The sequence below is a fragment of the Nipponia nippon genome, unplaced genomic scaffold (assembly GCF_047370975.1).
Source record: "Nipponia nippon isolate SJK-2023a ecotype South Korea unplaced genomic scaffold, ASM4737097v1 scaffold_31, whole genome shotgun sequence".
Taxonomy (NCBI): Eukaryota; Metazoa; Chordata; class Aves; order Pelecaniformes; family Threskiornithidae; genus Nipponia; species Nipponia nippon.
Window position 1 is genome coordinate 2,258,602 of NW_028262349.1, and position 23,428 is coordinate 2,282,029.

At 41.6% G+C, this 23,428-nt stretch overlaps 1 protein-coding gene across 5 annotated transcripts in view; it reads right to left on the reverse strand.

The window, feature by feature from the left end:
• Window positions 1-897: 897 nt before the first annotated feature.
• Window positions 898-23,428, reverse strand: part of ARHGEF18 (Rho/Rac guanine nucleotide exchange factor 18) — a 52,147-nt gene continuing 29,616 nt past the window's right edge. For all 5 annotated transcript variants that reach the window (XM_087769371.1, XM_087769370.1, XM_087769369.1 and 2 more), the window contains 19 exons: window positions 22,436-22,580; window positions 21,521-21,633; window positions 21,213-21,353; window positions 20,487-20,737; window positions 19,627-19,752; window positions 18,256-18,373; window positions 17,589-17,837; window positions 16,653-16,729; window positions 14,205-14,383; window positions 13,720-13,811; window positions 13,217-13,405; window positions 12,418-12,555; window positions 11,248-11,369; window positions 10,742-10,798; window positions 10,014-10,061; window positions 8,930-9,397; window positions 7,895-8,222; window positions 6,074-6,196; window positions 898-5,983 (listed from right to left, as the gene is read on the reverse strand). In XM_087769371.1, coding sequence (XP_087625497.1) covers window positions 5,823-5,983; window positions 6,074-6,196; window positions 7,895-8,222; window positions 8,930-9,397; window positions 10,014-10,061; window positions 10,742-10,798; window positions 11,248-11,369; window positions 12,418-12,555; window positions 13,217-13,405; window positions 13,720-13,811; window positions 14,205-14,383; window positions 16,653-16,729; window positions 17,589-17,837; window positions 18,256-18,373; window positions 19,627-19,752; window positions 20,487-20,737; window positions 21,213-21,353; window positions 21,521-21,633; window positions 22,436-22,580 — 3,125 coding nt within the window. In that variant the 3' untranslated portion in view covers window positions 898-5,822. The remainder of the gene's footprint in view (window positions 5,984-6,073; window positions 6,197-7,894; window positions 8,223-8,929; window positions 9,398-10,013; window positions 10,062-10,741; window positions 10,799-11,247; window positions 11,370-12,417; window positions 12,556-13,216; window positions 13,406-13,719; window positions 13,812-14,204; window positions 14,384-16,652; window positions 16,730-17,588; window positions 17,838-18,255; window positions 18,374-19,626; window positions 19,753-20,486; window positions 20,738-21,212; window positions 21,354-21,520; window positions 21,634-22,435; window positions 22,581-23,428) is intronic.

Consider the following 23,428-nt stretch of genomic DNA (forward strand, 5'->3'; position numbering starts at 1 on the left):
AGGCTGAAAAACGCGGGCTGTGTTCTGCTGGCTCCGTACGTGCAGGACCCGGCTCCCCCAAGGATGCTGCGATACACAGGGACTCATCGCTGCGCCCAGCAATTCCCAGGCTGCGCCGCCGGCACATCCCCAGCTGGCTGAGGGTTTTCCCCAACGCTGGCTACGGCGCAGGAATTGGATGATAAAAATCATACCTCTTCCTTTGAGAGCACCGATCCGAGTCCCAGTTCTCCCACCCTCTCCCCAGTTTTGCATCTGTTCTAATTTCTAGAACCTATTTGAGGTTACAGCTTTTGGGCTAGCCTGCCAGGATGCCACAAGTGGGGATTTCACCAGGAAACACAACTTGCTGACTGTGGAGCTGGGAAAGCGCCGCGCCAGCCAGAGGCTATGGGATGGTGCTGGGAGCGAGGGCTGCCAACTTGGCACCAGCACAAGGGAGAGAGTTTCTATTTTTGTTCTCCCTGTTCCAAATGGGAACCGATACTGCCTGGGACAGAGCCAGGCATGCCTCGGACTGGCACCACGCGAAGCACCGACGGGCTAATAGAAGCAACTTTGCGAAGTTCGCTCTCTCACTAGCGTGCCGAGTTCGGACACTTTGGGACCGGCTGGTTCTCTCCTGGGGCGCTCACCTCCCCGGCAGGCTCTGCAGCTCTCACCGGCCGCCGCTTCACGCCTCCCACGCTCCGTCCTCTCCTTCGGAAAACCGTCAGGGTTTCGTTCGTACGGCACGTTATTTCTGTCCAGGGTGGAAAATGAGAAGCACGTGACAAGCAGCTGCTGTTTTGGTCTTGGTCTTCTATTTTCAAATAGAAAATAATAAATAATTGTGTATATATATATATATATATATATATATATAAAGGCAGTCAGTTTTTAAATGCTTTTTTTTTATTGCTAGAAGTTGGTTTCAGTCCTATTGCAGCTCTGAAATCCTTCAGTGGAGAAACATTGCAATCATTGTAAAAATCATGATTTGGTGTGCTAAGATCAAGTTTACAATGAACCAAGAGTGCACGATTCAACAGAATATTAACATTTAACCATCAACTTTACAAATAAAATAAGGACTACAAAGATGTTGCTACTGCAGTATCAACAGTAAAGGAATTATTTACAATGTTTACACCCTAACAAAAATCAAACCCGAACACTTCCCCAACACAATGGTCAATTTAACCACGGACCATGATTATTTACTAAATCTTTACAGTGCAAGGTGGGTCTAGAAACCAGACCTAAGACTAAAGAGCATCCAGAGAGTTCACAGCTCTGAGCGAGATGCACGCAGTTACGCCGACAGGACCTACTGTCACGAGAGTTTCCCTCCAGGTACACGCAGAAGCGGAATTTGAAAGAAACTTTTCTAAAGTGCTCCAGTTCCTTTCAGTACAAAAAATATAAAAAACTGATCTATAAACATGGCACAAATGGTACGAACCGGAGCTCACACAAATGGTGTTTGATGAATAACGTGCCGACGGTAAATGATGAAGAGCCGCCGGTGGTTACAAAGGTGTTGGGTCTTGGCCTCGAAAGAGAGCGCAGGGAAAAGGCTTTTCTTTGGCCTGTTCGGCGAGGTCAGGCGAGGACAGCACACGCGTAACCCCGCGTCGAGGAAATCTTTTTCTCGTAAATGCGAGAACTGCTGGGGAAGACGACAAAACGCTCCAAACCCCCTCGCACGGGGGCACAGCACACGGACTCCACTGCGCAGCACCGGGGAGCCTTAGCTCCTGTTCTGCAGAGTTGAAAGTCGAAGGGAAACAAAATACGTTTTTTTTTAACCCTTCCCTAGTTTAACTTCCATTGTAAACGCCAATGACAAACACCAAGTTCCACGTATGCAGGATCATCCGACTGTTACTCAGAAAGACAAAACTGTCCGCAAGTTACTTAGAATGACTCCTACCTTTGCCATGCTATTACCTCGATGAGCAAGCATCTCTAGAAATACCAGTTCTTCTGCCTCACGTTGGGAAATGATTAGCGCTCTCCGTTTGTGGGACATGCCACCGCTACAGTCCACAGACAGCACAGTTAAAAACTAGGAAAGCATTTACACACAGGGCAGACGCGCTCGGTACTAGTGAGCACGGAGGGATCTTCCACCTGAAACACAAACCGAGCGTAGTCCGAGTGGGGAAGAGGAAGCATCCTTTACACCGGAGTTAAAATTGAAAATCAGACCCATAGAAACAGCCTCTACATTGCAACATCACAACAGTAAAGACGACCATGACGATAACTGTAAGGCTGTGACACAAAGCAAAGGCAGCGGCAGGTCAAAGCTCCTGCTGCGATTTCCTCCATGCCCCAGCTCAGAACGAAGCCCGAAAGCACCTGGGAGGCACGGAGTTTTGAACTGTCTAATCCTCAGATATCGCTTAAAAGGAAACTTTTATCTGAAGTAATCAAAAAGTCAAATGGAACGGATGTTACTCAGAATCAATAGCAGGTTACTTAGCCCAGGACACAGCAGTATTTTGCAACCCAATTTGCCTAGAAGAGTCATTTTTCTAGGAACGAGATTTGAGTAAAGAGCCCAAAATGAGTTCACTCAACTGGAGCGATAACAATTTCACAGCTTCGGTTTTGCAGAAGTGAAGAGACAGCCCATTATTCCTTTAAAGAAAATCTTTCCCTTCCTTCCCTCAGCCTTCCACAGATAACGGTACCGTACCCCGGTACGGCACCCTCCGCACCAGCACGGAGGTATCGCAGCATCTGCTGGTTCCAGAGCCTCCTCCCGCTGGGTACGGTACTGAAGAGGAAGCCCCGCGAATACCAGTATGGCACTTAAATGATTTGCACCCCAGTGAAAGGAGATGCAGTCTCTGCTCAAGGTGAAAACGGTTTCCAGAAAGCTAGCTGCAGCTAGACACGTGTCTTGAGGACAGACAGTGCCTTTTAAGGTGATTTCTCAGTTACAGACTGAAGACCCATATTCCAAGGAGCTTTTGGGGTGTTGAACCAACAGCCTGGCCTGTGACAGCCCTGCGTCCGTTTGCTAACAGCCAGAACTTATTCGAAGCACTGCTGACAACAAGTATTAAAACAGTTATGTTTAAGGTAAAACGTTAAAAGAGAGGAGACCTCACTGCAGACTTTATTTTCCATGTGCCACTGTTCTATATCCGAGTTCATTCACTGCACAGAGGAAAGCAGACAAAGAAACCCCTTCAGTCCACAGAACACCCTCCCCCACACTTTAGGACAGGCACAAAATTAAACCAAATAAACGTTTCCAAAAATTGTTTTCAAATACCCAGAGACATCCCTCTTTGGTTGAGGTGGTTTATTCCACTGATGCAACTTAGCTTTAGGCTAAAACTCCTAAAAACCTGGTAATTTAAGGCAATGGGGGCATAGAGTTTTCACTAGGAGTGGCCCAAACCACAGCACAAAGGAGAGAGCGTACTGTGCATTCTTGCTGCTTCGCTGGATGTTGACGGAGAAATCACACGGGTACCAGAGATGACTGGAGTCTCCACATCAGCCGATTGCAAAATCAGTCCTACGGAGCGGCTGGATCTCACACGCCGGCTTGATCGGAAGTTACGTTAATTTTAAGAATTCCCCTCCATTCCAACCTAGCTTTTAGGAATGCAAAAAATGAATATAGGGTATAACTGTGTTCTAACCATCATCAACGTCGTATCACAATGCAAAAATCACTGTCTTCCCCATGCTGTTTTCTGCAAATCTAGCCACTGATGATCTGCGTAAGCTCTGCAGTGCTGCCGATTTACCAAGCAGTCCTTTGGTGCTACAGTGAACTGCGTCCAATTTCATACTAACAACGCGGTGGCGGGTGGGGAGTATCACCGGTCTGGTAACAAGCCAGACAGTTTGGAGCTTCCTCTCATCGAGCTCAGTGCCATTGCTTCAGGCTTATACCAGTATCGCTTAGCAAAGAAAAAGACCCTTAAATCCAAGAATTGTCACAGCAAGGAGTGCTTGCTCCCTAAGATCAATTCAGTATTTTGTAGCTTATCTTTTCCGTCTCACACTGACCAGTAAATTTGGATTTTTCAATTTCTTGTCTGGAGACAATAACCCAAATTATCACCACTTGAAAATAAACTCTATTTTCTGCTGAAAAGTTATGTTTCTTGCACTGTAACTACTCAAAGAATTGTAAAACTGTCAAGCAAGGTGAAGTTACAGCCTCAAAGAACGTTACCAACGTCACGCAGGGCCTAGCGACTGAGACAGCAATGATCTGAAGAGATTGACAAATTGCCATTCGATGCCATTGCCATGCGGCCGGATGGAGAACTGACCCAGCATTCCATCCATCGGTGCTAAAAATCACTTTAAACCAGGGTTAAAGACATGAAAAAACCTATTATCAGTCATGTTCTGAAAGGTATTAACCCAAGTTTTTAAGCTCCGAGATACTGATTTCTTTAATTCTGTAATAATACCCTCTAAACAATCTCTCCTGTGCACAATATAGCTGACCGGTCACATTCAACACATACTGGAATGCACATCCTTAGGTGATGTGTGTAATAAAGAGCTGAGATACAGAGTGAAGTAATAGAATACAACAAAATGACTGTGCAAATTACTACAAAGGGAAATAATGCCTTTTGAGCAGAACACTTAATGTCATCACCATTCCATGATTAAGAACTGACCCATTTAACAAGAGGTATCAAAGCTGGTTTAGCTGTAAGCAGCTAAACCAACACAGGTTTAGCTAAGAGTAATTTTTTTTTTTTTTTTTAATTTTAAAACCAAACAGTTCTTATTCCCTTCATTCCTAACACAGTGCTGCAGATAAGTCTCTGCAGTAACAGCAGCTTTGATATCTTCTGGTACTTGGAGTAAAGTCCCACAAGTTAACAGACAAACAAGAGATGCAGAAAACTCAGGATTAAACAAGACAATAAATTACTGCATTCAAACGCTTCTTATACATGTCTTCAGCAGAGAACAAAATCCAAGTCTCTAAGTTCATTCTGAACCAACTCACGAGTTTTGCTCGGGAACCTGTACCGCTCTCACTAACATGGAGAGCTACCCAACGTCTCCAAGGAGACAGGTATCCCCGTGCAAGCTGATGGCCAATGAAATGTGCGTTTAGTCCAGCTCTTCATTACCGTTGTACATTCTCACACGTCCAGCCCTTCTCATCCACAAGCAGGTGGAGCTCCTCACCCACGAAGACTCTGTTAAGAAGCTTACCTTCGCTCTTCCACCGTACCTGGCCACTGAGCATGTGCTCCACTGAATTCACAAAAGAAACAGAGACGCTAGTCTGGCTCCGCTGAGCGGGTATCACAACGTCTGTCACGCCTGGCTGTAAGGAGACTGGCTTGCTAGTCAACTAGTTATCAACACGTGTTAGCATAATCCATTACCGACCATGTACCTGTGAAAACGGATTTAAAAATTCGCAGCCATTTTGGGGCCTACTACTAAAACTTTTTACATAAAAATCTGGGCGGTTCAACATTAACTGTAACAATTTACAAGATGGTGCCCACAAAGAGCGTACATTCTCCAAAAAGAGCAAATTACAGTAAATGGCAGTATTTTAGTATGCTCTGAATTTATATACCCATGCCATGTATCAATACATTTCCGTGTTTGGAGAATTTAAAAGCAAATTGTTACTACTGTGTCCTCGTTCTGAGCTGCTGGCAGAGAAGCCAACAAAGTACAACAGTAATCCTGGTCTGGTGCTTGCTAGCAGTAACGGGGCAGGAACGAAAAAAGACATCCATGTCAGGTCTCTGTCACGTTGCACACTGGGGCCTGAGTTCTTGAAACAGAATGTCAGAAGATGAATCTTCAAATGGAAACAATTAGAAGAAAATTACATCTTCTTTGCTGGTATCATCTTGCACATTTAACAGATTCGGCTGAGAGGTCACCGGGGTCTGAATGTGAACATTATTGGGCTTGAATAGGTTCACTGAGGCAGATGAAAGTGCTTCTGGCTGAGCATCTGTAGGGCCATACAATTCTATAGAAAAAAAATGGAAGAAGACATATTCACGACACTGCACAGAGAGTCTGATGCATTCCATGGAGATACAAGTTGGTCAAGACATACCTGGCTGGAATGCAGTGGTCTGGCTGCTTGAGAGGACTGGACTTGCAGATCGTCTGCCTCTCAGGACACCCTCCTCTCGTCCAACAAGCCTGGGGGGAAGTAGCTGCTTCTGATCAACAGATGCTAAAGAAAATATTTTACAAATTAGTATTTGAGGCTAGCAGTACTTCACAAATTTCACTATTTCATGCTGGGGTCCACTGTACTGACACCTCTGCCTATCCGAGGACGCTGCTATACCACAAAGAGCTGGTGCTTCTGTTGCAAGTTACTTAAATTTTCTCTTCAGCTGTTTAGTCCGTGAGTACTTTCTCTCTCCTCTTCCTTGAGGACTTCTAATTCAGTTACTAGCAGACCCTGACAACCACAGATTTAAAACCTAGTATTATAAAGCACAGTAGAGAAAAAAATCTTTGTCCTTAGCATTCAAATAGCAGGGGCTATTTGCGCTACTTTACACATGCAGAACTGTGATGAACTTTTGTCTCTGCTCTCCATCTGTCTCACAGCTGCTCAGCAGCAGAGTACATTGATTCTGGTCTTATGGCCTGCCAGTTTCTTAATTTCAACAATAAAAGCAATTCATGAAACGGTTACTCTGCATCCAAAGAACTCCTCTCAGTGCACATTCCTTACACGTCACAAAACCCAAATTCAATGCACAGTATTTTGCCTCTGGTACAGAAAGTCTTGTTCCATTTCATCTAAGATCTACATATGGGGATAACAAGCATGCATCCCACTAATGCTTATGGGAGAACAGAGACCAATATATTTGTGTTTCATACCTTACACATAAATTCTAGAAAAACACCATTAAGTACATTTCCACTGTGGAGATCATTATGTAAGAGCTATTAAAAAATAAAGTTGAGGAGATGTGGTATTAGAGCTTTATTTTCCCATTTACCAGCATTTGGTATTCAGGGTAAGAGGATATTAGGCTTCATTTATGTGCAAAAACATAAGCACATTTGTAATTGGACTAAACTTTAGGCGCAACAGAGACAGATGTTTCTACAACGTGCAGAAGACTTTCCTCCTCCCCTCCCTAGACAGCTTTGGCCCCAAGTCCGCTATAGTAGTGTAGGCCCAAGCGAGGGGTAAGCTTGCCAAGTCTGAATCCTATACAAAGCTAAAAAAATAATTTTGTAACTTAAAATTATAGGCCATCCTCCTAAGCTGGCAGTAAGGCTATTTTAAGCGGTAGAGAAAAAGTGGTTTTTACTGCGTCTCTCATTGGCAAAGATCACTGCTTTAGTACCCAGCAGTTAGCAGCAGAAATTACACCATGACAAGGTGACTGTATTTTTACTTGCTTCTATTTCTGACAAAATTAGCCCCTTTCAACTCTACAACAACTCAGTTCTGGCCTGGAAATCTGTATTTAACGACTGACTGGTGCTAAGAAAGGCATGGCATTCAATGTCATTACAACTCTGGGCAGATAGTGAAAAAAGGTTAAGCCAGCCTCAAAATATTTCACTCATGCCGAACAAGGGAAATATTTGCTATTTTCCTTTAACACCACAATTAGGCAGGAAGATTTTACATCCATGTTTACAAACTCTTACCATCATTCTCTCCGGTTGGATTACTCCATTTTCAACATTATCCCTTTGGGCTGTACTTCCAATTTAAATAGTATACACGTGTAACTCCTAACTTAAGGATTTTAAGAGCCTGCTAACTGCAGTAAGCACACTAGCAAGTTGTAGCATATTAATCTCTGGGTTCCACACGGGTAGCCAGAGGTTTAAACTACAGCGTTCTGTCTCCCTGTGATGCTGGCAGGGATCAGAACCGCATTTAAATGCTTACCTGAACTGTCTGTCCTATGAGATGCTTTGTTCTTCCCACCTTTCTCTTTGCTTCCTTTTGTAAAAGTGGCCAGCTTAGTAGGGATCTGCTGCTGGACTGCAGCTGGTTTCTGAATCTGATTAGTTGCGCTCAGGAGATGAATTGGCACTTCATTCTTCAGCGCAAGCACCGGACGATTCTCCAGGGTGGTACTGTCCCTACGAGCCAAGTCTGGCCGTTCCAGGTAATCCATCCCGGAGACGCTCACTCTCACAGAGGTTTTCAAGACGGGTGGAGATGGTTCCACCCCTTCTCCATTGAAGCTAACAGAATGGCTTAGCATCTGGTTCTACGTGAGGAAAAAGGCATTCTAAGTCAAATAGGTATTTTCACCCTCTTGGATACAACGAGACCACCCTCAGCCCTGAGATCATAAAGCACTTCCTAGTGAAAAACAGAACAGGTTAGACAAAGCCTAAAGCATGCTGGCAAACAGAAGGAAGGGCAAGATTACAAGTCCTTGAACACTGAAAAGAACCTCAGCAGCTCCAGGCTGCTTAATATCGCACCTAGCAAAGGAATGCAAGAGCAGACCATGCTAGGTGAGGACAGGATGGAGAGAAAGCAGGACTTTCAGCCAGTAACAAATAAGCCGATTTAATCAGACCCCAAAATTCACATTTTGAAAGATAAGAAGTGTTTTTAGAAATCAACTGTACAAAATGCTACCAACGTAGCACCCCTTCTGCAATCACCTGCCTGCAATAGGGCAGTTCCTGTATTAAAAAAAAATCCTCAGCCACGTTCAAAAATAGCTTATTCTCCATTTCTATCTTTTTAAAAAATATTCTCATTACCAAATGTCTGGGTGGAATTTCACAGACACTGGGGAACTGCCAAGCTCTGATCTCTCTGACAGTAGCCATCACCAGCTATTTCAGATGATGGCTCAAGGAGCCTAAAAGCGAACATGGGTCAGTGCTGCAAAAAGGGCAACCTTCAATCAGAGGCAAGCAGGTTAACAGAAATAAAACTCCAAGAAAATGAATTCCTCACCTGTCCCATTTCTGGGGAGAACGTGCCTGACACTGTGTTCTGCTTCTTCAGCTTCCGTAGCTGATCTAGACGCTCCTTCTCTTTCTCGACTGCTCTCTGAGCCTCCCGCAGCCTCTCTAGGTCATGCTGATAGGCCTCTCGCTGCCTCTCGAGTTCTTCCCTCTCCTGATTCAACTTCCCTCTCAGCTGCCGAGTCTCCTCTTCACGCTCCTGCAGCCGGGCTTCTGTGCTTTCAAATTCCCTCTGCTGCCAACTCCTTTCCCGTTCCAGGCGCTGCTGCTCCAGCTTCAGCTGGCTCTGAAGTTTCTGTACATTCATCAGTTCTTCTCTCTGTTTTTCAAAGTTCCGCTGTTTCTCCTGCTCTAGCAGCAGATCACCTCGTGTAGACTGCAGCCGGTATTGCTTCTCCCGGTCTACCATGCTGGCTCGTTGCATCTCAATGTAGCTGTCCTGCTGAGAGATAACTGCCTGGAGGGGAAATAAGAAGTTCAGCATAAGGCACATGGGTTCAAAAAACACGCACAGCTAAACAGGCACAGCTAAACAAAAGACAACAGCCTCTACCAGATTAGATCACAGAGACTTTTGTCTTCAAGAGCAGATCTAACTTCTAGCTTGTACAGCCCATCATGACTGACACAATGCTAAAGATGGCTAAGCAAATAAGTTATGCTTACATATGTCAAAATTAACACTTCTTGCACCTAGAATTATTACTCTGAATCCAATCAGCCAAAATATTGCTGATTACAAGGTTACAGTAAGAACAACTAATACATACATACATGTGTATATCAACAACAATTTTAAGAGGAAATGAGCACAGAGAGCAGGCGGAGCTCAAAGTAGCAAAAGAATTGCATTTAAGTGAGCAGGAAAAAGGAAACAATTACTTAAGAAAACAAATCTAACACTTCCTTCAAAATACCGGACACCGTGTTTGTTTCCTTGAGTCTCAGGTCTTAAATTCTGCACTTCGCTCTAGCTTTAGGGGATATTTTCAAGGTAACTCCTCTCCATGCCTGCATAAAGTTTATTACATTTAACGCCTAACAAACCTCTTGGATAGTAAATAGTGGTTTACCTGAAGACTGAAGAGCAACTGTAACAGCGTTTGTATCCTTTGGACAAGCTGAAGAGAAGGGGAGGGAAAAAGACATTAGACACTTGAACACAGCTCTTTTGATGCCTTAAACTTTTTTTTCTTTTTTTTAAAACAATGAACACAATCAACAGCATCTGCACAAAACCACACACAATGGAATCCCAGCTACAAGAGTACTCTAACACGGTAACGGCCAATAGAGCAATATGCAGGCACAATGAATTTCAGTGCATTAGTCCTTGCACAGATGTATATCGGTGCCCAGCAAATCTCACTGGGATTCCAGGGAGCAATCTTCATCATCAGCCTTCTTCACATGAGCTATTTAATGATCACTTCTTCCCATGCTCCAGCACTGAATCACTACACAGCTATAGCGCTCACGGGAGATTCAGAGACAAGTTTTGTCAGTGAGCTGAGAACATGCAATCCCTCCAAAGATGCAGGAAAAGTAGTTAGCCAGCTCTTTGAAACATGTTTCTACATACCCAGAACCCATCTTTGTTTTCTAACAGGACTTTCATCTCTGCATTCGTAATGCGTTAGAGTCATAAGGTACAGGCTGTTAATGTGCTTGTGGTTCCACAGACACTAAAAATACTGAGTTTTTTGGTGGTTTTTTTTTTGGTTGGTTGGTTTGATTTTGCATGCTATGATTATAATAGGGCTATTTGCTACTAGATTTCTTACCAGCAGGAGCAACATACCTGAGACTCTATGGTGGGCTGACAACCGCTGCTGTCATCCAGCCTTGTTACATTGGTCTGTAAAAAAGACAAAAACAACGTTTGTGCTAGAGACACTTGCTGGGCTTTGGTAGTGCTGCCAGACCAAGTCGGAAGGGTTCATCTCATTAGGGAACAGCGCTTACTGCCGGGGCAGAGATTGCTTCCATACAATGAAGGACACATATCAAAAATACTTAAATCAGAGGCCAGGCTGAAACAGATGTGTGGGGATTAAAGCTAGTGTTAATGGTACAGCATCAAATGAACAAATATAAAACCAAATTATCATGCCTCTTGAGCGCTAAGCTATCAACTCGCCCCACAAAACATCCTTAATAGAGTCTAGTAATTTGACAGACCGAACTCTGTTACAGTCTAGCCCTACCAGCTATTACGACTTTGAACTTTGCGAGATTTATTCTGCACCGCTGTTATGAAGAGGAACACGAGGAAATGCATTTAAATCATGCATAAGCCCAACATACAGTTTGGGAGCCGCCTTCTGCATCAGAAGGGATGTCCTGGAGTTGCACATCTGAACTTCCTGCAGGGCCTCTCCAGTCCCACTGTCGCTGGTCACCACTGCTGTTCCTCCTAAAACTACCTCCTGAAAGAAGAGTGGAGTGTGAGTAGCTCACACCAGCACAGGGCCTGTGAAAACTCACTGCCTAACAGAGCAAGCAGAAAAAAAATTGTGACTTTGAAGTTAGAACCAGTATGCAACTGCATGGCTTACCCACGCTGATTCGAAGTGGAAGAGCAGACAACAGTGACGAGCAGGACTGCTCAGAAAAGTATAAAAACTCGAGGAGACTGGGTTAAGATAAATAGGGAGCGTAAGTTCAAATTACGTTATACTATTTTAAAGTGAAGCCACCACAATGTATGCATGAAAATGATCGTCTGTGGCTACCAGAGTTGTAAGCTCATAACACGGAATACTTCTTAGTAGAAAAATTCTATTCCAAGCAGCACCACTGTAAGCGTGGAAAGAGGTAGGGGGAGATGGAAACCATACTGTATAAAGTACCTGTAGCATGAGAGACACGTATAGCCTTTCAGAGACAGCAGAAAGAATTCTAGAGATTAACAACCAGTGCAATAAACACCATTTTATTTTTCAATAAATGCATGAAGCAAAAATGGAGAAAAACAGTATCTAGTATTTCCACTTACTTCATTAATTAACTAATAAAGCATCTGTGCCAAAAGGACAATTTATATTATTTAAGGATTCAGCAACCCTTCAGTGACCGTGCAGATACAAAAGTGGAAAGAAGTTTTCATAATTCAACAATAAAACCTAGAAAATTTGAATCCAGCTGCCTAGGTTTTCAGGTCAAGCTTATTTTTTTAACAAAATTAAAATTCTGTGTGGAATTATGATAATGAGAAAGTATGGGTTAAGGTAATGCCCTTAGTGTAACACCAACAGAGAGCCCTACTCTGCTCTCTAGTGTTGGTATCAGAAGCAAAAGACACAACATGATAATACCACACACTAGAAATTTGCTCTTATCCTCCTCTTAGAGCCTGGTGAAGCTTCCTTATATCAGAGCCTGACTTAATTCATTGTTCTTATGTCATTCTCTGTACAGAGAAACACAGTAAAGAGCTAAGAAGCTCAGGAGAATGCTCAATGGTCCCTTTCTTACTTTTATTTGAAATTGAGGGACTACTGTCATATCCTCCAAAGGTCTCTGCCCTCCTGGGGAGTCCCGACCCAGAGCCATCTTCAGGCTGACAGGATCCATTGCCCAAGTGAGTGAAGATAAGGTTCTGGAGATTTTCAGCTAGGAAACAGGAGAACATGTCATGTAAACAGCCATGTCTACGCAGCGAGACAAGTGTGTCATGCTAACAAGTTAAAAAAAAAAACGTCAACCATCGAATACATTAAAAGATCAGGCAGTTTGAAACATTTCCATCAGGACAGATGAATTTTCCTTCATGACTAGCTCTTTATGACAGGCTCTTTGTATTGCACATATAAAGATGACCTCTTCCTTGATTGCAAGTTTGATTATCAAGCCTTAAGTGGTTTTGTTTGTTTGGTGGTTTTTTTCCAAAATAAAAAAGTTATTTTTGTGCTTATTTTCTTTCTAAATATACTATCTTTAGATAGGCTATTTTAATCTATAACCCTCATATAATATTATATTTCAGGACTGGTGTATTATTAGAGCACTCGGTTACCCATCTGAATACACTCATCCTAAGACCTGATCCTTAAAAATAAAAAAATCCAAGCTGTGAGAAGGTCCTCTGCCTAAAAACACAGGTGCACTTTACCTGTCTTGCAGATTGATTCTGAGAATAGGGAAGTCTGAACAGTGTTACATAAAAGTATTATGTTATTACAGGATGATTTTCAGGATCTGTATTTAGATCCTACATGCTCATCCCCACCCCTGCGTCTGAGAGAATGCATATACAGTCCCACATTGCATTTACCTTCTGTCACTGCGGTCTTCAAAATAGCCTCTCCTTGCAGATTTTCTGAGATATCCCCCCGAAGAAGTAGCCTAGATCGGGAGCCTTGGGAATGGTCTTCGAACCCATTCATTTCCGACATTTCTAGATAAATCTGTTGCTTCTCAGTTAGACTTTGCATAATCAGGTCATCTTTCATGTTCAAACGCTCTAAAGGAAGAAACAAACTCAGTTCTGCCTTCCTCATCACTGTCAGAGTACGATGTTCAATTTGGAAGATTATTATTCATTTTATGGTCATCGCATCAAACGCAGAGATATAATTAACAGTTAAGGGGAAAACTCATGGAGCATACAAAGCTTCTTAGACTTATTTAACTTAACTATTTCTATATAATCTTGCAATACCTTGAAAGCCTTATGAAGGAGAAACTTGATCACATCATGTGATGATAGAATAAGACAGTCAAAAATCACAAATGATGCTGCGAAGGAGTTCGTGGAATACGTAACTAAGTCATTACCTTGAAAATCTTTTAACTTAGCGGCTCTTGCCTCAGCCAGCCTCCTCTCTGTTTCAGGTTCATTAAATATTCCTCCTTCTTCATCAGGACAGCTGTACAAAGGGGGAGACAGATATAAGTTTGATTTGCACATTAGATAACTTAAAACCACCTCAGGATTCAACCTGAAGCTTTTGCCTAGGATGTGGTTTATCTTGTGTGTCAGTCTTCCTCCCTTATCCAAAGCCCTGTTGCATTTGACATCAGTGAACCAAATTTTTTGTTTGTTTTTTAAAAAAAGCAGAATAAAGTCTGCGGCTGGTTTTTATTGCATCATTATGAATGGCTTCTACCCAACGAACACAAACGGAATTGCATGCTTCAGTCTTACAGAGAAAGTTTAGGGATAGTCAAATGTATTTTTATGATAAATTTACACCCGAGTCCTGCGAAGAGAAGACTGATGAGCAAGAAATCAAGCCCTCCGGCTTTCTCTCGTAATTTACCTTTCTACGGCTCTGCGGATGTGTGCCATCCAGGAATTCCTCTCCTCTTTCGAGCCTGTGTGAATTTCATACATTTCTGGTCCTTCTAAGGAAGCGCTAATTAAGAACATTGCCTTTTCCTCATTAGCTACCTCTCTTACAATCAACTTTTGCAATGAGATAACTGGTGGTTTAGAGTCCTGTAAAATAAAATATAATTTATTGCACTACGTTATATATGTTCTTTAGGGTTTGTGCTTCCTAGCTCCCCGTCTTGCTGCTTATACAGGGCCACCATGAGCCATAACATCGCAACACTATAACTTCATTGCTATCGCCTCTTCACGTGACACTTTTGACATCGTCATTTTTTACTCACCAACCATAGATCAAAACATGGAATGAAGAATGTACATTTCAAAACCAAGAAGTCTTGGTACCTGACTGCACAGTAAAGCATGTATCAATTTAAACACCTGAGGATTCCCACTGGGTCCCAGAAGTCAAGAACAGGTTCAAAGATTTTGCTCAAAAAGAGGCAAAAACAAAATTTGAAAAAGAAAACAAAAACCTTAATGACACATGTGAAGTGGAAGAAGAGAACAAAAGGAAGTGTCAGAAGTTCTAAATTGGCAAGTTAGCTACAAAAGAAATAAAAACATAGCACAGAGGTGTTACAGCGTGCCATCAGGCCCTGTGAATAATACAACAAGGTGACAGATAGTGTATTGTATAACTAAGGATTAACTGGATTAGCTGTCAGTCTTTGCAATGAAAACAAATTTACAGGAGGGATATTAGTTACTAAAAACCTATCTATGCTTTACACAGCACAGGTCCAATATACATAGCCTAGACAGATCCTCCCCAGAAGAAAACAGCTCTTTGTAAGTGCTGAACCTTCACAGCATAACCTAGAGTGGCGACGGGAAAATGGAACTGTGACACGGACATCAGGAACACTACGTTTTGCCAACTTCTCTGAGCAGCTGCACTGCAATTCAAGCCATGAACAGAGGTCACTGGAAAAACAGAATCACTGAGCAGATCTATTTGCTCCTCTCACTTGCTTGATTTATCTATGGCAAAGTGGTATCTAAACTTCAAATGAACTGTATACATACAAAGATGCAAAAAATTCATCAGTCTGTAACTGTAGAACTTGTTACTGGAGGGGAAAAAAAACCCACCACGTAGCAGAGATCAGCTTCTGGGGACGGTCATAAGCAACTGCGTGATATGTGCTCACAGAAAAGAAAAGTTACCAGGGGACATATAAACCAGGGCCTGACTTGCAGTGGCACAGCTATACTGACTAAGAACACGTATGCACGCTCTTATTTCTTGGGAACAATGTTTTAGCCTTGATGGAAGCCACTCACACATCTCAAAGCAACGGCAGTCATATGGAAAACTGCCACAACAGGCGAGACACTGTACATTAACAGCATGTTCCTCCCCTCTATGAACTTGCTCTTCTGCTCATAGCTCAGATGCGTTTTGGAAACCAGGGGAGAATTCTCTATCGGAGTCCATGTCATAAAATGAACTACTGTTCAAAGATTCACCAAATGCTGTTCAAGAGGAAACAACTTCCAGCCATCCTGATTTGTGAAAGTATCCCCGTTCTGTGCATTAGAAGGTGGCTAAAAGCAGTTGCTTTTACAGCCCTGAGGTCACCAAAATAGCTTCTGCCATTAGAATTCAGCTCTAATGTTAATGTCTTGGGAAAAAATACATCCAAGAAATCAATTACATAAAATAGTTTCTCTGTTACTGGTTCTATTACAGCCATAACTGAACTAGATCAGGACAAAATGTACACAATTAGCTGCTCTGAGAATACCTGTGGAAATGCCCTAGAAAAGCAAGCAAATCCACTGAGTGTTCGAGAGTGCTGCAGTAATTACATCTGCATTTAGTGCTTATTACATCTACTTCAGGAAAGTTCTCTGCTCCCAGTAAACCTTAGACTACTATGACCATGGCTACCACGTCCCTAACCAAAATGGAAGATTCTCTCTCTTCACATGAACAAACAGAAGCAGACCTTATTTGCAAGTGCCTCTCAAAGTACAGTTCTATAGCATGTTTAATGTATATGGCTTGTATAAAATAGCAGCCTAACGAAGTTCAGTGAAAGGGAAAGTCACAGCACAAGAAAAGGAGAAGCAGTGAGCCTCAGAACACACTCAGGGCATCAGAAAACCACAGGAGATGTGGCAGCCAAAACCAGCTGATGCAAGAGAATCCAATTTTGCACTAAGAGACAGTGGGAGGGATTCAACAAGTACCAGAACTGCTACAGAAAAAGTGATTCTATAATAGCAGGCTGGTTTATTAACTTAATTTTCCTTCTGAACCTACCATAATAAGTATCTAACATCTCTAACTGCATTTCTTCTGTAGTTACTGTCACTTTCATAAATACTCTAAGTGAACGTATTAAATAAGGAGAAGAATACCTACCACTGATGCAAATGTATATTTTTGGTCCTTTTCTTGTAAGAGCAACAGTACATCGGTTAACAGGACTGCCAGAATATCTACAGTAACAACAGAGAAGAAAAAGAGAAAAAAAAAAACAAATGAAAACAGATTTTAAAGCAGAAAGACTGGTCCAGACTCAAAAATCACTTGACTTCAGTTTCCTGTGGGTCAGGGAATAGCACGCCAACATCTGCAATATTGGGTCTGCTACTGCCTTCCACTTGGGTTGTCCACAGACAGCTTGCAGTCATGGAGAACCAGCACAATACAAACAGAGCTGATTTAAAGCTTGGAAACACCTACGTCGGCATCCTACACGTTGACTCAAACACTCATGAGGGAAGATGTCTCCCTCAACAGCAGATTCTTCTGGAACTGCAGACGCTCATGGCACCGCCTACTCTTGGCTGCATTTTATCTGCCATTGAAGCTTCTCCTTGAACACTTGAGCAATGAAGCTGTTAAAATATTCACTGATGGACACCGTTTTGATTTTCTGGCAAAACAGACATTATGCAGAATCAAGGTGTCATGGGGTTGACACGACACAATTTTTCAAAGTGTGAACCAGAGCTCGCACAAGATAATGCCTTTCCACAGGAGACTAAGTCAGTATGACTCAAAGCTTTGTCGTCTACCTAAAGACCTCCCTCTTGAATTGGAAAGCAGATCAGACAGATAATAAGCAAACAGCATAAGGAACTTATCATGCACCATTACAGAGATGCTTATTGGACAAGCCAAAAATAGAACAAGTGCTATTTCCTCCAATATCCTATTAAACAAGCAGGTTATTGTCGTCTTATTTTATACTCAATCGATCAGTAATAAACAGTTACTAAAAAAAAAAAATTAAAAAAAATTAAAAAATAATCTTGTTTCCTAGTTGTACTTTTCCCCTTCCTGGTCCTCTACCTTTGAGTCGCCCTGACGCAGCTTTCCAGTACAGCATCCCATCCAGTAGAAGCCGCCTCTGTCCCACGTCATCCTTCCGGAAGAAAAGCCCATTCTTGCATTTCACAGATGACTTTAGCTCCATTTTATGCATAATCTCTTTAAGGCGCTGCCCCTTCTCGCACTCATTTACCATGGCATCTACATGAGTGATGGTGTCCTTAATTAAACTAAGGGCCTGGGTCAGCTCTTCATAATCTCTAGTTCCAGCTAAGAGAAAAGAGTAGCAGTCAGTCACATTTTCAACTCTGGAATGCAAGACATGAGCCACCCAAACATATTTTGACATGAAGGTTCTACACAGAACATCTAACGGTATTTCCAATGGGCTTAATTTTAAAAATAATATAAAATACCCTAAAGCTCTAAATCTCTAATGAACTGACAGGCTTAACTACTATGGTTTTGTGGTTGCAGACTTGAAACTGAACGCTGCTCTTGACCCTCTGATGAGGTGAGACTGATCTGGATCTGCATCTACAACAGCATCTTCAGCTAAGGAAGAAGGGAGAAAGCAGATATAAAGGCCAGCCTGTCCCTCCTTGTCTGAGGAAAGAGCATGCAAAACACGGGAGAAAAAGGATCAGCAGACAACTGTGAGGCTTCTAGGAAAGATTAAACGACCTACCTTCTGTATTCTGAATAATCCGTTCCACCAAGACTGGATATTTGGTGATGCGCTGTGTAACTAGAAGGATACACTCCTGAACACCAAGTCTCCTCACAATGGAACAGTTGCCGATTTTCTAGAAAACAAGACAGACTCATCACACCCATTGTATATGTTGCTCTTCTACCTCCCTCGCCTCGCCATTCACACATTTTCTGTATCAAAATATTTTTGTGCAATTAGGCATAGCACCACAAAATGAGCTGCACTCTTTTACTAAAGCAAAACTCCTGATAACATAAAAAAACCTGCTTTTATTACTGGAAAATATTTTAGGTATTATTTTCAACTACTGTTAACTAAACCTGGAGCCAAGCAGAGGAAGTTCCAAATCTGAACTGTTTGACTGCCTAATAGCTAACTGATTGCCTTTTATAATAGGATCAGTCCTTAAATACATAGAAAAGTACTATATTTTTAAAACCAGACCCAACCACCTAACAGCCACATTAGGTCAACAACGAATAAACTAAAGTGTTTATTTTACCACTGTATGTTCACCAGTAGGCTGATCTACAGAAACACATTTCTGTTTAGAAAGGGAAAACTGCAAAGCATCAGAATCCTGCTAGTTAGTCTGACTCCAGGTACAGAACAATCCTGACAGCAGAATACAGTACCAAGAGCTTTCTTTACAAGGACTGAGGCTATATATTTTACAACTCTGGTCACTTTGAAAGCGAAGGGTTCTCGCTTTTAAAGACACCTGGTTAAGAAGGTCTATAAGTATAGAGCTGTGCTGGAAAGTTCACACAGAATCACTTACTGATGACTGGAAAATGAGAATACTGAGGACTCTGCAATGCCATCTGAGATTCAGGTTACAGGCTTCCACTTTGGCCATGTCTCTTCAGCCCTTCCTATTAATTGCACGTTACAGCATACAGCAGATGAACAAACCACCCTGGAGCCAATCTTCTGGTTTTGGAAAGATGCAGTGGGCAACGCTTGACTAAGAGTACCTGCTTTTTCTATAGTAGTTCATCGGCAGCATTTATCATTGATTTAATTTATTATCATCAAGCCAATTTACAAAGATGGCCACACAGCAGGGCAGTCAGTGATAGAGCCATGAACAGAACAAATACTCTGCTCCCCAGTCCTATGTGCTCTCAAGAGCCCACCTCAAATTTAACACCTAGTTGTGGCTTTGTGTCCAAACAGCTCAAAAGATCTAAAACACAAGAATCTAACAACCCGTCAAATAATGAGAATATGCTTCTAACACTGCTCGCTCAAATTTAAGAGATCTTCAAGTACAAAATAAAACGTAAAGCGGTCAAGTATATTTTGCACAGTCAGAATGGGAGAATTCTGGTTGCTGTTTACCTTTATTAAGTTTTGGAACTTCTTATTGCTTTGGAGCAGGTCTTTATAGTGACTAACAGCTTCCTTGTGTCCACAACAGAACACACCATATTTTTCTTTCATTCTCTCCCCGTTTTCACCTGAAAACTAATTGGAAATATAAGAATGAAAGACACGAATCATTAAGAGTAAACCTACCTCCAATGCAAGACCCAGGTTTAACATGGTTTTATGGTAACTGATTTCTTAGACATTTCTTCAATATTTCACTTTCTTCTGTACCAGAAACAAGAGGTTTATGCAGTGTGACATCTGAGAGCTTGGAATACCACAAGATGACCAAATATTAAATGATGGTTGTCATTATGAGAATTTAAAAAAGGATTTCTGGGCCTCTGCACTTAAAAAGACTGAGGACTGGAAAAGGTGAAGGGCAAAAAACGGTCACGATATTTGAAAGAACTTGTTGCATCCACTCCGTACCAGAATGGGTGCTAAAGCTGTAATGAGTTTACAGGATTTTTACTGCATTTTTAAAAGGTCAGAACCAAGAAGCTCGGCATTAAATGCAGGAGAGCCATGTTTGCGATGGACACCAGGAATATGTTACTTTACTTCTGGAACAGATGAAAAATAGAACCAAACCATCTGCAGCTGCACATCCCACAGCATGCATACGCACATGCCCAAAGAACATTTAATGAACATTTTGTATTTTCTGTGACCAGGTATGTTCCTGGGAGTCACGCTCACACATTACACTGGGAAGACATTCTTAAACCCAGTATCAAATCAATCTTTACATAACATAACTTTAACCTTACAGTTAGCTTTTTAGAAATTTAATAGTGTCAACAACATTGGTAGAATTTAATTCACACCTGTTTTACCAAGAGGTCTCCAATGTTCTGGATTATATAATTTCGGTCACTGCCTTCTTCCAAGGATTCCTTTCGTCGCTCCTTTAACTGGAGCAGAAATTGCCCGTGCATCTCCAGCAGCTCATCCACACAGGGGAAGAGCTTGTTGATGACTGCATTTGGGAACTGCAGTTCCTCTCTCATGGCTTTGGAGTACACCTTCAGCATTATTTTCAGTGTCCTCACATGGTGCATTTCAGTCTGCATTAGTTCTGGGCAAGGGGAAATAAAAAAAATTAAAAAAAAATCACAAGTCGTTTATATGCTGTGCAGTGACTAGCGAAGATACAAAAGAGCAGGCTCCAAAAGCCACCATCTTTTGCACCACCTTCTTCTTCACCACAGTCTTGGATTCACTGATGTGAAGGTCCTAAATTTGTCCTGTTTAATCTCCCAACCAAATAGTGACCAACCCTACTTATTTAACAACATCTCCCAGTTGCAGCTGAGCTATTCCCTAATTGTATAGCTGGGCTTTGCTGCTTACACAGGCAACTATGGGTTGCTTAAAATGATTAATAGGAGGACTTATGCACACTAAGACAGGCAACAGACTTGAAAATCTTCACTCAATTTTAGTTTTCAAGCACAAGTCAAAATGGGAGCCAATAAAAATGATTTCTGCTTTGTTTCAAAACAGTGGCACTATGAAATAGAAAAAGTTATAAGAATAACAAATAGGCTTACCATAAATGACATCTTGCCTTTTTATAACATCTTTCTTTTGTCTTTTTGCATAAGACTGTTCCACTGCAACACTCCAAGACTCTGCCTCAAACTCATGAGCATCTGTTTCTGTTTCACTCCGGAGGGATACAGAATATGTATCTAGACCAAAAGCACATTCAGTTTCAATTATTATTAAATCGTTTCCCACCATATCCCTCATTACCATCATTAACAACAACAACAAGAAGAGTAAAAACATCTCAGTGCTGCTTTAAGACTGTGTAAGAAGTTGCATAAAAATCCTGAAAAGCACAGAAATTCCATACCTTCCAGAAAAATGGAGTCTGCTGTTGAAGGTGCAAGTGAGACAACATCATCTGAAGTCTGCTTAAATTTTATAAAGCCTGAATCCCCTTCATCCATGTCTCCCGAAATTAGTCTAAATGTCCAAAGAAATTAGACCAAAGGACCAAAACAGAACATTAACATTTTGTTAAGTTGCTTGACAAAACAAAAACAAAAAATCCAACTACTTTAACAAGTATCTTTCCTATAGTGCAATTAAATAAAAATATAAAAGCTGTTGTTGCACTCCAACTTTAAACAGTCAAATCGATTTAGCAACTCCATCACTGAAATATTAGTTTTAATTAGAGCAGCATGAACACATATGTAACTTCTGGTATGACATTTTAAAAGACATCACCTGGTGACAAGCCACAGCCAGTTCAGAGTACAAAGGGCACTTTCACTGAGAAGGGAGTGTAACTGTGGCACATAAAAAAGTAAACAACTCCTTGAAACAGCAGATAGCTTGGAATTCATCTCCTATTTTATTCAAGGTATCCTGCAATTTAAAACACTGCTGTCTCCTACACTAGTCAGAACTAGCACAACCTAGAATAACTGAACTCAGGAGAGATTACTGAATTTCAACAAGTCTGAAGACAAATACACCCATGAAAACCATAATCTAGACAGAGATACTCAAATACTGCCCTATTTTATATGATATCTTTTGTGACATAGAACAGGGGGACTAAAAACAAGGTGATTTAAACAAAAAAAAAAGCTTTCTGTTCAGGGAAATGAATTTCAGCATTAAAAGCTCAATAAATGTCTTTTGAGCTTGAAAGCCAACGTGAGTTCTTGCTTTAGTTCTGTAATTGTTTTTCTTTTCACATTGGGGGGGGGGGGCAGCAGCAGAAGCTAGTGAATTAGAAGAGAAGCAGTTTACTTACCCAAATTTATTAACAGCTCCAGCAGTATTCAATGAAGACTGAGAATTTCCTCTTTGGGCGATAGTCATACCGAGATTCCGTGATAGTACTGGGGTGCCATCCGGTCCCAGGAGAAGACTTCGGGGCTGCTCCTTCAAAGAAGCAGCTAGAGAGGCAAAAATTGAATTGGTACTCAGAAAATGAGGCGTACACTGCAGATCGCCTGCTCTCAAACCTCTCTCTGAATGCGGACGGAGAACAGACAGGATCTTGGATGTCAAGAGCTCATTGTCCAAAAAAACATTCTCATTCCATTTTCTTGAAAAGGAACCACAAAAAGACAGCTCAGGATGAGCTGGAATTGTATTGCTTCTGCCGCTGCTTTTTGAATTTGTATTCCCCATGCTCACTACTGGCTGCCCTCAGACTTGGCACAGTAAAGTGGCCCCAGAGATGCACTGTTTTTATACTACCTGTGATCCTTCTAGAAATGTAAAGCTGCCACTTAACTTACTGTATTGGCTAAATCAGCAGGTCTGAAGTGCAGGAAATTGGTCCCTACTGTGCCCATTTAGTGTGGAAATTGCAAAGTATCTTCTCCTTTAGTAAAACACCAGAACCTACACACAATTATTCACACCCTACCGTATAAGGGCACAGAACATTTCATGGCAAACAAGAAAAATCTGAGATCTCATAAAAACCACAAGTTCTTTGCAATGCTTATTGCTACACAATGATTTATATCTGCATGCACACGCACTGAATGTAATAGATACCAGAGCTAAATTTAATTTTAATACTGCAGCTTTTTAATGCTTTTTAAATCTAGACAGACTGTGAACTGGAAAGATATTTAAAACTTTAATCACTATTACACAATACATGGAAGCCTGTAATAGATTTATAAAAAATAGATACAATTATTTAGCACTAATGTCTGTAATGAATGATAAGGAACAGGAGACAAAATACATCCTTTTAAAAAAGGAACTTCAGGGTAGTCAAAGATGA